Genomic DNA, 17,285 nt, shown 5'->3' with positions numbered 1-17,285 from the left:
GAAGAATGGTGTAGATTATAAAAGAAAAATGGGGTGGTGAGGGTCGTGGAAATTCTTCAACTTTAGTATGAACACAGAATTCTTTTTCAGCTTGATAATTATGAACATGGACTTTCTTCAGCATGCAGTATGAACATGGACTTTCTCTTCAGCATGCTGTATGACTGTGGAATTTTCTTCAGCATGCTTGTGGAATTTTTGTCTCGTAAATCTTGCTGATGAAAATGGGCTGTAGTAGTTGAATATGGTGGTGTGAAAATGGTGAAGTGATGGGGTTGGCTTTAAAGAAGAAATAATTAAATAAACTTTTGAGCCCAATTCAATAATTATGTAGTCCGAAACTCATATAAATACGTTAATACATATAAGCCAAATTCCTCATTTGAAGTATAAAATCTAATTGAGCTTGCCATTTAAATAAATTAAATAATCGCATAGGCTCACTTTAACAATCAATTAAAAGATCCATAATTAACACTTCAATGTTAAATAATCGTTAATAAATTAATGGACTCAAAATATATTTTGAGTGTCACTCATTGAAAATAAAATAAAAATAAATCATCACGTATATAAATCATCAAATTCATATAAGTCTGTATTTTATTAATGGATGCCGAACCCTAATTATCATAATAAATCCTTAAATAAGTCATTAGAAGAATTTAATCCTCAATTAAAAGTCGGGTCATTACAGATCAATTCGGGAAGGATAATTTATGTGAAATTATTTTTCCTGAGTAAATTAAATACAAGAATCTATTTGTTTTAAATGCATCTCAAAAGTATTCTTTTATTTATGTTTTTTTTCATGGCGAAGTTCAATAAAGATCAATGTGAAAATGATAAAATATCAATGCGGGAACGATGATAAGCTAATATATGAATGAAGATTAAACATTTTATTTAGATATATCATTATGAGATTAATGTGGAAATGAAGATTTATTTCAAATTATTTTATACGACCTAAATAAATTGAAGAATTTATTTATTTTATATATGTCTTGGTATCATTTTCTTTATTTTATATGATCAAATTAAATTGAATAAATTATTTATTTAAAATACATGTAAGTATTATTTTATTTATTTTATATGACCAAATTCAATTGAAGAACATATTTATTTCAAAAACATCTATACTTTTATTTAGGTTTGCTAATATCGAAATCTAATTACAATTTCTTTAGACCTTGAAATTATGAAGTTTAACATAAATATAAATTTAATGTGAAATACTATTGCAACTATAAAAAAATCTGGTAATCTATTTTTACATGATCAAAATTAAATTGAAGAAATTATTTATTTCGTATATATCTTAGTATCACTTTCTTTATTTATATGACCAAATTAAATTGAATAACTTATTTATTTAAAATACATTTAAATATTATTTTTTATACGACCAAATTCATTTGAATAAGCTATTTATTTCGAGAATATCTATACTTTTATTTAGGTTTCCAAATATTGAAATCTAATTATAATTTTCTTAGACTCGAATTATGAAGTTTAGTATAAATCTAATATGAAAAACTATTGTAACTATAAAAAAAATATGGAATACTATTTATTTGAAATACATATCATAAGTATTTCTTTATCAAGGTTTTCCCATAATTAAATTTTATAGAATATCAATGTGAGAAAGATAGATGGGCTAATGTATTCATGGAGATTGACCCTTTTATTAAGTTATGATTGATGAAGTTTAGTATAAATTCAATGTGGGATAGATGAAAACAAATGTATAACTGTCATATGGTGTAGAATTGGGAGTGGAATTTATACTAAACTTCATCAATCATAACGTTAATAAAAGGGTCAATCTCCATGAATACATTAGCCCATCTATCTTTCCCACAAGTGCCACATAAGATAGAGAATAGTGGAGAGCTCTCTAATATGAAGATAATTGATATAGTACATAGATAAATAACAAAATATAAAAATCAAATTTAATGTACATATTTGGATATTATATATACAATTGATTAAACCCATTTTGAATTTATAAATCCATACCCGTATTCGTTTGAAAATTAATAAAGAATTATCTAATATACATTTTGATTGAGGACCAATTTATAGTAATACCCACTACTACTCATACTTATTTAAGTTATTGAAATATATAGATAATTAAATATAATTTGTTACCTTAACTGATCATCCGTCTCAACAAAAACTCGAAAGATGAAAGACTAATATATGAATGAAGATTATGCCTTTTATTTAGATATATCTTTATGAGATTAGTGGGGGAGTGAAGTTTATTTCAAATTATTTTATTTGATCAAAATTAAATCGAAGAAATTATTTATTTTGTATATATCTTAGTATCATTTTCTTTATTTATATGACCAAATTAAATTGAATAACTTATTTATTTAAAATACATTTAAGTATTATTTTTTTATACGACCAAATTCATTTGAATAACCTATTTATTTCGAGAATATCTATACTTTTATTTAGGTTTCCAAATATTGAAATCTAATTATAATTTTTTTAGACTCGAATTATGAAGTTTAGTATAAATCTAATATGAAAAACTATTGCAACTATTAAAAAAAATATGGAATACTATTTATTTAAAATACATATCATAAGTATTTCTTTATCAAGGTTTTCCCATAATTAAATTTTATAGAATATCAATGTGAGAAAGATAGATGGGCTAATGTATTCATGGAGATTGACCCTTTTATTAAGATTATGATTGATGAAGTTTAATATAAATTCAATGTGGGATAGATGAAAACAAATGTATAAATGTCATATAGTGTAGAATTGGGAGTGAAACAAATATAAATTGTGTGAGTGCCACATAGGATAAAGAATAGTGGAGACCTCTCAGTATGTAAATAATTGATATAGTACATAGATAAATAACAAAATATAAAAAATCAAATTTAAGGTACATATTTGGATATTATACAATTGATTAAACTCATTTTAAATTTATAAATCCACACCTGTATTACCCATGTTATTATGAGATTATTTGGAAATGATGATTTATTTCAAATTAATTTGAAGAACTTATTTATTTAATATATATCTTAGTATCGTTTTCTTTATTTAATATGACCAAATTAAATTGAATAACCTATTTATTTAAAATATATTCAAGTATCATTTTATTTATTTTATATATCCAAATTCAATTGAATGTGGAAAACTATTGCAATTAAAAAATATATATATATGAAAAACTATGTGCTTGAAATAACATAATTTAAGTGTTTCTTTATCTAAATCTTCAGTGATTAAGTTCAATAGAATATTAATGTGAGAATGATGAAAAGCTAAAATATGAATGAAAATTAAGCTTTTTATTTAGGTTATGAGTTTAATGTGAAAATGAGGATTATTTCAAATTATATACGTGATCAAATTAAATTGAAGAACTTATTTATTTAATATATATCTTACTATCATTTTCTTTATTTTATATGACCAAATTAAATTAAATTACTTATTTATTTAAAATATACCTAACGATCATTTTATTTATTTTAACCAAGTTTAGTTTAAGAACCTATTTATTTCAGAAACATCTATACTTTTATTTAGGTTTGCAAATATTGAAATTTAATTTCGACTTTTTATATTTTGAATTATGAAGTTTATTATAAATTTAATGTGAAAATCTATTGCAGTTATCAAAATATGTGGAAAACTATTTATTTGAAATACATATTACAAGTATTTCTTAATCTATATTTTCCAATGATTAAATATAATATCAATGTGGAAAAAATAGATGGCCTAATGTCTACATGAAGATTGAGCCTTTTTATATAGATTATGAATTGATGAAGTTTAGGATAATTTCAATGTGGGATGGATGAAGAAAAGATGTAAAAATGCCATATAATATAAAATTGAGAATGATCAAAATACTCATTTGTGGGAGTGCCACATAGGATAGAGAATGAATGAGAGGTCTTCAATATGTATTGTATTTAATAATAGATAGATAACTCCTCTATTTATATGAATAAATTACACAAGGGGTAATGTAAAATCTCTTCTTCTTCACGTACTCCGCATGTACTCCTAACTTCCCCATCGTAATCAACTCTTTTTATCTAAAATCTCTCTTCTTTTTATCTAAAATCTCTTCCCCATCGTAATCAACTCTTTTTATCTAAAATCTTACTCCGCATGTACTCCTAACTTCCCCATCGTAATCAATGATTTTGCAACTCCCCGCTACAACTGATTCTGCAGCCTTCACTACAAAAAAACGTACGATTACCGACGGCATTTTGCCGTCGGTAATAAGGCACGGTCGCCGGTGATAAAGGTTACCGACTGCGTTATCGGCGGCAAATCACCGTCGCTAACCGGCTCGTCGATAACGTCATTACCGACAGCGATCGGCCGCCGCCGGCATTTCCGCCGTTAAATACCGCCGTTGAACGGCGGAGAGTTGCTGGAAAATTACCGACGGCAAATGCCGTCGGTAATTAGCGACGGCGATATCACCGTCGATAATTTCCACCGGACGGTGGTGGCGCACACGCCGGAGTTGTTCAAGGTATTACCAAGGGCAAAATGCCGTCGGTAATTACCGACGGCATTTGCCCTCGGTAATATTTTTTAATTTATTTTTTTTATTTTATTTATTCATTTATTTATTTATTTTATTGTATATCCATAATTTATTTCGATATTTATACAGTATTGCATAATTTAGACGAACTTCCTAGTCGGTCATCCATCTTAGTTGTGCTCTAAGTCAAGCACGCTTAACCTTGAAGTTCTTTTCGAATGATCACCAGTACAGAACACTCGTATTATTGATATATATAGTATCTATTAATTCATTTAAAGTCTACTTCAATATACAATATCATATATATTCATAACCTTAAAATATGTCAAGATGATATACAAAAAATGTTGTTAATTACGGCTTGTGCTCGTTTCCGTTCTTATTTTTATGTCGGAAAAATATTTATTAATTAATTTATTATTAATTTTCAATTTTTTTTTTATCAATCTAGTTTATACACCATTCATAACCTTAGTAAATATTAAGGTCGGTAATTTTGGCCGGACGGCGGTGGTGCTATCGCCGGATGTCACCGGCGGTGGTGATTAGCGGCGGCAACGCCGTCGGTAATAAATAATTTGTATTTAAATTAACATATATTTAAATTAGCGACGGCACAACCGCCGCTAATTAGCGGCGGTTGTTTTGCCGTCGGTAATGCGCCGGTAATAGGCAAAAGGAGGGTCGCCGTTTTTGCCGCCGCTGTGCCGTCGGTAATTGCCGGTTGCGGCTTCGCCGTCGCTAATTTTGGCCGCTATTTTCGCGTTTTTTTGTAGTGCTTTATCTCCACCGTAACTGATTTTGCAACTCTCTGCTACAATCAACTCTTTTTATCTCCATTGTAACTGATTTTGCAACTCCCCGCTACAACTGATTCTACAGCCTTTATCTCCACCATAACTGATTTTGCAACTCTCCGCTACAACTGATAAGCCTAGAGCCAATCCTTAGTAACCACCCTTGAGATCGTTGACAACGTCATAGGGGATCGGAGTTACAGTCTCTAATGTTGCACCTCCCACCATGAATCCAGGTTTTGGCCCTTCTGGCTGACGCTTCGTGCTTATGATTTTACCCTGCGCCTTCGCTTCAGCTTTCAACTGATCGTTCTTCTTTATCCTCAGCATCACCTCTTCATGGCATCGTGATTGCTGAACATGTTCAATGTGAACATGAATTCTCTTCCTTATAATTCTGTTGCCCACCTGAAATCATGCATTACAATCAAGAGAAGGGTCAAATAAGAAGGGAAACACCAGAGGGAAATCAACAGTCTACAGCAAAAGCAAGCTTTAAACAAGCTAAAAACACTACAAAACTTGTTCTGATCTTATTTAAAAGACACTATGAATTCATTGAGAGACTAGCTATAGATTCTTTCAAGCAATAGCTACAGTACTCACAATTTCATGTGATCACCCAAAAAAACATCATAGCAATTTTATTTTATAACGACTATAAGAAAACAAGCAGTGTCTCAGACATCCAAGGAAGGATAAAAGCAGCAGAAGCTCTCAAGCCTGGCGAAGGCGAAAGCTCTTAGGCGGCCACTGCGAATGTTTTGAGAAACAGCCTTAAAATTTGTCATCATAGACACCATCAGTGATCCCAAAACAATAATAGCTCCATCAAAATGAAGCAATTCATTAAACAGTACAAAATTTCATCTAATAATAGCTATAACTTCTTGCCAAAAATACATACACAGAATACAATCTCAAGTGATCACTCAAAAACCTCATACAAAGAAACAGTCCAAGGTAGCATTTTTTAATCACTTTTGGAAATTGAGCATTCACATATTCGGTTACACAATACAATAAATTTGCATTAAAATAACTTGAAAATCGAGGTCTCAAATATCCAAGGAAGAATAAAAGCATCAGAAGCGCGAACGGCAAAAGCTTACAGGCAGCTACTGCAAATGTTTTGAGAAACAGCTTTGGAATTTGGAATGGTCATCGCATGCACCAAAATTAAACCCAAATGGAAATAAATAAATAAAAATATACATGTACATATATATATATAAAAGAAGCTGTCCCATCATTAAACCATACGAATTTGAAAGGCAAAAACAAAACAAAACAAAGCAAAAATATCATAGCAATTTTATTTTATACGAGTATAAGAAAACAACAAGCGGTGTCTCAGACATCCAAGGAAGGATAAAAGCAGCAGAAGCTCTCAAGCCTGGCGAAGGCGAAAGCTCTTAGGCGGCCACTGCGAATGTTTTGAGAAACAGCCTTAGAATTTGTCATCACAGACACCATCAGTGATCAATAAAACAATAATAACTCCATCAAAATGAAGCAATTCATTAACCAGTTCAAAATTTCATCCAATAATAGCTATAACTTATTGCCAAAAATACATGCACGGAATACAATCTCAAGTGATCATTCAAAAACCTCACACAAAGAAACACATTCAAGATAGCTTTTTTTAATCACTTTCGGAAATTAATCATCCACACATTCAGTAACACAATACAATAAATAAAAAAATTTACACAAAAAAAAAGAACTTGAAAATCGGGGTCTCAGACATCCAAGGAAGAATAAAAGCATCAGAAGCTCTCAAGCCCGGCGAAAGGCGAAAGCTTTCAGGCGGCTACTGCGAATGTTTTGAGAAACAGCCTTAGAATTTGTCATCACAGATACCCAAATTAAACCCAAATAGGATATATATATATAAATCTGTCCCATCATTAAACAATACGAAATTTTAAAGACAAAAACAAAACAAAACAAAAAACAACACCATTTGAATACGCGAAGGAAAATACTTCAACAAAACTAGTCCAGCATTAAGGATTTGATGGATACCTGCTTGTTGACTTCAACGCCGACGGCGCGCTTGGTGACGTTCCAGACCCGACCCGTTCGACCATGGTAGAACTTGTGAGGCATGCCTTTGTGGATCGACCCGTTAACCTTGACATCCACATAGTCTCCAGTTTTGTAGGTGCGGAGGTAGGTGGAGAGATGGGTCGGACCCTTCTTTCTGAAAGGCCGCGAGAACGTATCTCTGGTCCGCGACCTCAGTCCGTGCCCAGCCGGCATTGTTCTGATAGGTTGAGCTGAATGTGAGTGTAGGGTTTTGGGGAAAGATGATGAATCATATATATTGGGAAATAATTAGGGTTTTAAGGTTTTCTCAGGGGAATGGGCCGCTCATGGCTGGGAATTGGGCTTAATATTATTGAAACAATGGTGTCAAATGGCCACATTTAAGATGCAAACACAATATTTGGCTACCAATTGAAAAAATACAAATTATGGCCATTAATTAGTAGGGGTGGGAAGATAGGGTTCGGGTATAGGGTACCCTATTACCCGACCCGAAAAAATCGGGTATCAGGTACCTTATACCCGATAAATTCAGGTTCGGGCTCGGGATCGGGTAATTAGGGTGTTAAAAAATCGGGTATCGGGTACACCCGAAATATCCGATTTTTTATTAAATATTTAATTAAATTTAATTAATTCTTTTCATTTTCAAATTGAGTCAAACCCTGCCCCACGCCACTCTCAACTCCCTCTGTGCTCTGTCCAGCCCCGCCTCCCAACTCCCTCTGTTCCTTAACTTCCTTTCCGCCTCCCAACTCCCGCCCGCCTCCCAACTCCCAGCGGCGCCGGCCTCCGTCGTCCCACCCGCCACGATCCAGCGGCGCCGACCTCTCGCGACCCTCGCCCAGTCGTGCCCACTCCCAGGTCCGAGTCCCGCCCACCTCCCAACTCCCTGTGTTCCCTCGCAGTCGTCGTCCCAGCAGCCGCGCCGCCTCCGAGCTCCCAGCAGACGCGCCGCCAGCCGTCCCCAGGTATGGCTTTCCTTCTTCTTCTTCTTCTTCTTCTTCTTCTTCTTCTTCTTCTCCCTTTTTCACAGTTTGACTTGAAAGATGAAATTTTGACCGGGTAATTTAGGGTACCCGAATACCCGAGTCGGGTATTAGGGTACCCGATTTTTTTTCGGGTTCGGGATCGGGTATAGGATTTTGGTCTTATTCGGGATCGGGTACCCGATTTTTTCGGGTAGGGTACCCGATCCCGACCCGATTTCCAGCCCTATTAATTAGGCAATATGCATAATATACCCTAAGTAAAAAAAATTTATTTTTTTATTTTTTTAATTCTCTGCGCCCTATCTACCCCTTGACCCCACTCCCCCACCCACCCCCCACCCCCAAGCCATAAACAAATTTTTTTTACTCCCTTGCTCCCAGACCCCCCGACCCCACCCAACCCCCCCCACCCACCACCCACCCCCAAGCCAAAAAAAATTACTTCCCCTGCCTTGTCTACCCCCAGACCCCCGACCCCACCCACCCCCAAGCCAAAAAAAAAATTACTTCCTCTGCCTTGTCTACCCCTAGACCCCACCCATCCCCAAGCCAAAAAAAAAAATTACTTCCCCTGCCTTGTCTACCCCCAGACCCCTGACCCCACCTACCCCCCCACCCATCCCCAAGCTAAAAAAAAAAACTTTTTTTACTCCCCCTGCCCTGTCTACCCCCAGACCCCCGACCCCACCAACCTCCCCACCCACCCACCCCCAAGCCAAAAAAAAAAATTTACTCCCCCTGCCCTGTCTACCCCCCAGACCCCCGACCCCACCCACCCCCAAGCCAAAAAAAAAAAATTACTCCCCCCTAGATAAAATAAATCAAATTTTACTTTTGTTATTTTATTTTATGGCACTATTAGAGCCAAAAGTGCCAATGAAAATCCAAAATAAAATAAAGTAAAATAGTCTTTTTATGCCATAAGTGCCAAACATGCAGAACAAATATAGAAACAACAACATCATCTAAACCCTAAATGAATAATCTAAACCCTAAATGGAATATCTAAACCCTAGGGGAAGTGTTTAAAAAGGTCATTTTGGCATTTATGGCACTAATAGTGCCATAAAATAAAATAACAAAAGTAAAATTTGATTTATTTTTATCTAGGGAGAGTAAAAAAAAAATTGGCTTGGGGGTGGGTGGGGTGGGTAGGGTCGGGGGTCTGGGGGGGTAGGCAGGGCCGTGGGAGTAAAAAAAAAATTTTTTTTGGCTTGGGGGTGGGTGGGGTCGGGGGTCTGGGGGGGTAGACAAGGCAGGGGAAGTAAAAAAAAAATTTTGGCTTGAGGGTGGGTGGGGGGGGGTTTGAGGGGGGGGGGGTAGACAAGGCAAGGGAAGTAAAAAAAATTGGCTTTGGGGTGGGGGGTGGGTGGGTGGGGTCGGGGGTCTGGGGGGTAGACAAGGCAGGGGAAGTAAAAAAGAATTTTTTTTTGGCTTGGGGGTGGGGGGGTGGGGTGGGGTCGGGGGGTCTGGGGGCGGGGGAGTAAAAATAAATTGTTTTGGCTTGGGGGTGGGTGGTGGGTGGGGGGGATGGGGTCAAGGGGTAGATAGGACGCAGAGAATTAAAAAAATAAAAAATAATTTTTTTTGACTTAGGGGTATATTAGGCATTAATTAATGACATAATTTGTGTTTTTTCAATTAGTGGCCAAATATTGTGTTTGCATCTTCAATGTGGCCACCATTGTTTCATTATTATATGGGTCTGGGATCAGAACAAGTATTAAAATGATCACATGTATAATAGAAAAACAGATGAGATGATGCTTAGATGACGTATGAGGTTTTACAGAGTTCAAATGAGATGATGTTTATATGACATATGAGGTCTTAAATTAATTCTTATCCGTCAATATAAAAATTTGTACAAGATTACTAAATATTGTCTATATACAATTGAATGTAGCACATCAATCCTTCCATCAAATTTACATACTTTTTCTTTTGATTTTTCTAAAATCTCCAATCCCACGTTATTCTTTTTAAAAACTTCATCAAACAAAAACTTATATACTAACACAAATTTAATTGATGAATATGATTGAAATTAATATAACGTAAACTCTATTACATCAAATTAAACTAATTAAAAATAATTTATACTATAAAGTTAATTATATTATATAAATTAATTTAAATCACAATTTAAAGTAATTTTCGATGTTGGACGGGTTAAAGTAACTATGTAGATTGCTATAGCATTTTGATTTTCGATAAGACTTGCTACATTGAAATTATTAGGTCATGAATTTCAAATTTTTGGCGGATCTAGCAGTGATGTTGGAGGATCTGAAGATGATTTTTGACCTTACTAGGATTGAATGTTTTGTTAATTTAATATTATTGTATTTTTATTTCTTGTAATTTTATGTTCATGATATTTTTGTGTTGTTGTAATTTTATTATTATTGTAATTTTATATTATTATATTTTTATGATGTTGCAATTTTAAAATTTTATATAATGTCTTTTATAAATTAAACACAAAAATTTAAACATATTAATAATAAAAAAATAGAAAAACGTATTCTTCATATAAAACAAGATAAAAAATAAGGAGTATTTTATATGAATAACAAAAAGAAATAAAAACAAGAAAATAAAAAGAAAGACAAAAGAAAAGCAAAAAAAAATATATCCAAACTTATCGTGATGAATAGTAGCTCGACAAATGAAGCGTGCAACTGTTCACAAATCACAAACTGCAAATTTTTATTTTTTGAAAAATTAGCAATATTAAATAATGAAATTTAAAGACGGCGCCACAGAGGACTCGAACCCAAGACCTTTTACCTTAGACATTAACCCCTTATCACTTGGCCAATACACGCACACTAAAACTGCAAATGTTGGCGTAAAGTAATTGTCACTAGAGAGAGCCATCAGAGCTGTCAAAATGGACCCGGCCCGATGGGCCGGCCTGGTCCGCCCGGAATTAGGGCTGAGCTGGGCTCTAAAAATTGAGGCCCATAAAAAATCGGGCCTAAAAAGCCCGCCCATAGAGCCCGCCGGGTTGATTGGGCTTTCGGGCTAAAAACCCGGGGTTTTCGGGCTAAAACCCGAAATCAATTAATTAATATTTAAATTATATATTTTAAAAGACAAATTATAAAATTAAAATCTAAGAATTAACTAAACCTAATCTATAAATCAGTAAATGCGTATAAAAAAATAAGATTTATTTCATGGAGTAAATTTGTATACAAGCACACTCGTCAGGTTAACAATCTTAATAAAACAATTGTCAACATCTATCTCGGTTCAAATTAAAACATGAAAATATTATTATAAGGTGGCATAACTTCTGCTAAACTATACACACACATTATATATAATATTGTCTACGATACAACAGACTCCAAAAATAAGATTTTGCAAAATAAGATTGATTTAATTTGTTCTGTATGACTTTAAATGTATAAATTGTAAATCAGTAAATATGTATACAAAAAAGTAAATTCGTAGAATTATTCTTTTTAATTTATTTCATTTTTTATTATTTTTGTAATAAAAAATAAGATTTTCGGAAGAAAAAAAAATGGGCGGGTTTGGCCCGACCGCCCGATAGCCCGATAGGGGCTGGGCTGGGCCTAGCATTTGGTAGCCCGATATGATTTTGGGCCAGCCCGACCCAGCCCGATAAAGTCGAAAGCCCGGTGGGTTCGGGCCGGGCTAGCCCGACCCAACCCGTTTGACACCTCAACTTGAGAGTAGTGCGTTCAAGGCTCCACCGTGGCACCTAATCAAGCTTCTCATCCTTCATGACTTGGACTCCTTGGAGGCAACTCCTTAAGGCTCCACCGCGGCATCTAATTTATTCTCAAGGTTTGGACACCTCGGGAAAGCATTCTCACAACTTGACCTCTTCACAGGCTTTACCGTGGTCTTGAGTTCGATTTTCATGACCTGGGTGCCTCATGAGTGCCACCGTGACACTTGATCGATTGAGGCTTTCGACTCTACACTTTGAGAGAGACTCTCGCATTTCCTCAGTTTTGGTGTGTCCATGTGCCTATAAGCCTAACTTCAATCTTGGGCCCTTAAATTCCTTTTTAGGTTAAATCCTAAAAATGTAGATAAGAATGTTGGACACTTAGACTAAAATCGGAATTAATTGATTTATGTAGGATTCACTGCTCATCAGTACAGACACTTGCATACACTTAGAAAATCTATCGGAATTTAGACTAATAAGTTCGCTAGTCCTTAGTTTTCCTTTGAGATAAGAGGAAAGAGAATATGCCTCTTTGCGGTCCTTTTAATACGTATTAGTATAAAAAAATTGCCAAGACAAGCTAATTAACTATTTATACTACAACTTAAAGCAGTAACTCGTTCGCAAACACTTTAACAGTGAAAATTGTTTATATCTCATGAGACATCGATCATATGATCTTTAATGATCTACAACACACCATATGATCTATTATTGAGACAATGGAACATTAATAAATGCAATTATGTAATTACTTCATGTAGGAAAAAAAATAGCGAAAATCTTACAGAATATTGTATACAAGCATTAAAGACTTATTTTCAATAGACATTTCTTCGTTTCTCCCACTTATACTTTAAGTGAACTTTAAATGTACAATGTGAATGATTTTTTAGTAGTATCATTCAATCATCATTTTCTTCCACTTATAATAAAGGTGTTTTTAATATAGTAGGGGGCTCTGCGGAGCAGACACTTCAACATGTATGTCAAATAACAAAACTTCGTTTGTGATAGGCGAAACCTATCATCTATTAGAAAATCGTTTGTGATAGATGATAGGCGAAACCTATCATCTATAATTGTTGATATGTCCTTGATTGATCTTCGGCAATTTAATTGAACAAAATCAAAATCAAATTTAATTTTGACACCCTTATAATAAATATGAAACCGAAAATATATAATGTTATATTAATTCTCATATTTGACAATTAATGAAGAAGATAAAACTAAAAATGGTATTAATTCATTAAATTAATTAATTACATTATTAGATTTAAAATAACTCTAACACACCCATCTTAAGCCGATGAAGAATTAGATATATGTTTCCAAACACCCATGGTCCTCCATCAAACACTCTTTGAAGATCCACGACATGGAAGAATTGAAAGATATACCTCCCAAGTCCAATGTCCTTCATGAACATTGCTTTTCCAGGCCGCCAGATATTGGCCATCAGACTGCGCATAAAGTTGAAATTTATGCCTTGATCAGTAAGAAATCGACCCACCAAACATAGATCAATTGTAACATTAGATTCATTAACAATGTCACATCATCGAGAACAAGTTCATCATCCTCTGAAGCTAGATTAAGGCCCGCCATATGATTCTCCATAGACAAGCACCCCTAGCAGATCCACAAAAACAACCGGAAGGGACAAAGGTTTCAACAGAAAAAAAAGAACAAAGACTCTCAACTACAAAGAGAAAGAACAAAGGCTCTCAACTACGGAGAGAAAAAGAATTACCCAAACATTATACTTGAATTACTATATTTTAAAATAACATGACATTAGTATTAAATAGAGTACTTAGCAACTTATATTTCTATATATCCTCTTCTCAGCAAAAAGAAATGCTTTATTCGTCCATTAAAATTATATATATATATATATATATATATATATATATATATATATATATATATATATATATATATATATGGCTAATTCTCGTAAAATTCAAAAGCTTTTCGAAATTTCGCCATATTATCACCAATTTAAAAATCGGCGTAGAAATACATGAATCGATAAATTATTCTTAATGTTCCCAAAATTAAAAATTCCGGTGAGATGACATGGCAAACACCTATGACATGATCAATTACATGTCAATCAGCTATGACATGTCATTATTTTATTATTTTAATAATCTTATTTATTTATAATTAATTTAAAAGAAAATCACCTACCCTACCCCAAACACCCTGAACCCCCCCTTCCAAACCCCTCACACACAGTCGCCGACACAGAAGTGCGGCGTCCCTCTCTTCTTCCCCGGCGAAGAGCGCCACCGGCGATCCCCTTCCTCCTTTTTGCCCCTCGTTCTCTGCTCACTTTTCAACTGGAAGGACACGCACACCCATACCCCTCTCCCATCTCCCTTTGTTCTTCCACCCTCACAACAGTCACCGCCGCCTCTGACCAGCGAGGACGAACGTGTCCCCTTCCTTTCACCTCTCAACCACTACCATTATCATCCCCTTCAACCTAGGGCACGATTTCGGAGGCTGCGATTTAGGTGGCCTAGGGCGCGATTTCGGAAACCGCGATTTGGGGCCTAGGACACGAGCTGCGGTGAGCGGGCCAGTTCTGGGAGGAGCAACGACTGCGGCGGCGGTAGGGGTGTTCTGGTTTAGCAGGGAGGCTTGCCGCTGACGACTCAGACGAGAGAGGCGGATTTCACTTGAAAAAAAAGAAAGGTCGGGATCTGTGAGTGTGTGTGCTGTTGTCAGTTGAGAATAGGGGGAGATGGGCGGCGCCACCTCTCGAGATACGGGCGGATATGAGAAAGGGAGACAGTGAGAGTCCAGTGCTCAGCAGCGGCGGTGGTCTGGTGGCTGGAAGTCTAGAGCTCGGCGGCGGTGGTGGTCTGGTCCAAAGCTCGCCCCATTTTTTTTTTATTGTAGTTGGAAATCAAAACAGTTGGTCGGCCGACATCGCCACGCTAGACATTCCAGTGTCCATGTCAACTTCAAATTGGGGCGATTTTTTAATTTTGGGAACATTAAGAACAAATTCTTGATTCATGTATTCATACGCCGATTTTTGAATTGGTGAGAATATCGCGAAATTTCCAAAGGCTTTTGAATTTTATGGCAATTAACCTATATATATATATATATATATATATGTGTGTGTGTGTGTGTGTGTGTGTGTTTGTGTGTGTGTATATCTCAGCAAAAAAAAAATGCTCTATTTGCATCGTCTTCTACATATGTATACTTTCTATTTTTAGACATTATTCTATATATAATTTAGATAATTTTACTTTTATAATTTACACTTATTTATTCATAAATAATTTAATATTATTTTTAATGTGAAATTCTTTTTTCATTATTAAGATACTTAAATATTTGGGTGAGAATTTAAACTACCCACTTTGATAATATATCTATCAAAACTATTCACTCATATAATCTATCTATTAAAACTACCAAAAGCACAATTGATGTTTATAAGTTTGCATTGATTTTTGTAAAAGTTCTTACATTTTTCTTACACAAGTACAATTGTGTAAGATAGGTAGTTAAAAAATGTACAAAATCTAAGAAATGTTCATTTATTGTAAAGTCACGTCACTTTGTAACCCTAATATGCCCTAAGTTTGAAAAAATGAGGACACGTTTATGTGTTATAAAACATTATTACGAAGGCTAAAAAATTCACATTTATGTATATTATGAAATAAATAAAAAATTCTAAAGCTAATGGATCAACTAGCCTAGATAAACCCTAGCCGCTCACACTAGCCACCAAGAAAAAACACCGGCGGCTAGTGTGAGCGGCTAGGGTTTATCCAAGGCTAGTTGATCCATTAGCTTCAGAATTTTTTTTATTTCATAATACACACAATCTTGAATTTTTTTGCCTTCGTAATAATTTTTTTATAACATAAACGTGCCCTAATTTTTTCAAAATTTTCAAACTTACATTATATATTAAAAGTAATGCTAAACAGCCACATTGTAGCCACCCATAATTTACCTAAATAGAAAATAATTTAATTTATTTAGCTTATTTTTTAAAATAAAACTAAGATTTAATTATTTTATCACATTCTCTACATTGTACTATGAGATTTGTTGAGTTTTATAAATACCATTTGATTGATTCTTTAATTATAATTTTGCCACAAACTGTGTTTTCATATAATAAATAGATTTTGAGTTTCAAATTACTGTCACAAAATATGAGCACAAATCAAATTTTATGATTATTGTAATTTATGATTTAAAGTTAAGAAAAATATTAAATCAAAAATAGAAATAAAAATCAGATTATGAAATTTAAAATTTTTAATTAAAAATAATTCAAAATAATTAATTATATAGATAAGAATTTAACTTCAAATCTACAAACATACTTAAATAACTAAACACAAATTCCTTAAATCACGTATCGAAAAGAAATGCTTCAAGTTCGACGGGACCGAGGAAGTATCAAACTTCCCTGCAACTAGGGATGTCAAAAAAGCCCGAAACCGACGGGTCGACCTGAATAGACCGATAAAAAAGGTGGGTTAGGGCTGAAAATTTTTAGCCCGAAAAAAAATTAGCCCGAATGGCCCGAACCGAAAATAACCCGAGCCCAATAGGGTTGGCCCGATTAACCGAACACATTCTTAATAATTAATTTTTAAACTTTAATACGTTATTTTTTAATTCGATATATAACATTTTGATGCTTGTAGAATATGTTTTGATTTTTTCCAACGGTTAATAACAAACATCTATAATATAAAAGTCAAATAAAGATAGTCATTTATGTTAAATCTATATACAATTTTTTATCATAAACGAAATTAAAGTTAGATATTATGTAAACTTATGTTGAAAAAATATTAAATTTTGTATCTAAAAATAAAGCGAAATGTCATGATTTAAAAAATACGACATATTTTTATTACAAGAATATGATTATCTATAAAAAAAATAAACATATAAAAAATCGTAAAACTTGCGGGCCCGAACGGGCTAGCCCGAAACCGAGTCGGTTAGGGTTATGGTCGAAAAATTTTAGCCCGAAAAATAAAAAAACCAACTAGTCCGAACCGAAAATAACCCGAAACCGAATTGACTGGCCCGATTAACATCCCTACATGCAACTATTTAGGGGACAGCATGAACTTAATTTGATGGGC

The 17,285-nt window shown here is 34.1% G+C and overlaps 1 protein-coding gene and 3 non-coding genes across 4 annotated transcripts; all 4 read right to left on the bottom strand.

Annotated features, from left to right (window-relative positions):
- Positions 1 to 5,140: 5,140 nt before the first annotated feature.
- LOC130988843 (60S ribosomal protein L21-1-like) lies at positions 5,141 to 7,697 on the bottom strand. The gene is made up of 2 exons (XM_057912794.1): positions 7,402 to 7,697; positions 5,141 to 5,778 (listed from the first exon to the last, which is right to left on the bottom strand). Exons 1-2 carry the CDS (start codon positions 7,636 to 7,638, stop codon positions 5,521 to 5,523), a joined length of 495 nt encoding a protein of 164 aa, XP_057768777.1. The 5' UTR covers positions 7,639 to 7,697; the 3' UTR covers positions 5,141 to 5,520.
- Positions 6,047 to 6,169, bottom strand: LOC130991059 (small nucleolar RNA SNORD14). The gene has a single exon (XR_009091023.1). It is a non-coding gene; the product is annotated as a small nucleolar RNA SNORD14 (small nucleolar RNA).
- Positions 6,720 to 6,842, bottom strand: LOC130991123 (small nucleolar RNA SNORD14). The gene has a single exon (XR_009091086.1). It is a non-coding gene; the product is annotated as a small nucleolar RNA SNORD14 (small nucleolar RNA).
- On the bottom strand, positions 7,112 to 7,235 carry LOC130991085 (small nucleolar RNA SNORD14). The gene has a single exon (XR_009091048.1). It is a non-coding gene; the product is annotated as a small nucleolar RNA SNORD14 (small nucleolar RNA).
- Positions 7,698 to 17,285: the final 9,588 nt, after the last annotated feature.

This window comes from Salvia miltiorrhiza, chromosome 6 (assembly GCF_028751815.1).
Source record: "Salvia miltiorrhiza cultivar Shanhuang (shh) chromosome 6, IMPLAD_Smil_shh, whole genome shotgun sequence".
In the NCBI taxonomy this organism is placed as follows: Eukaryota; Viridiplantae; Streptophyta; class Magnoliopsida; order Lamiales; family Lamiaceae; genus Salvia; species Salvia miltiorrhiza.
The sequence above is the reverse complement of the archived record's forward strand: the minus strand, read 5'-3'. Positions and strand labels throughout refer to the sequence as shown.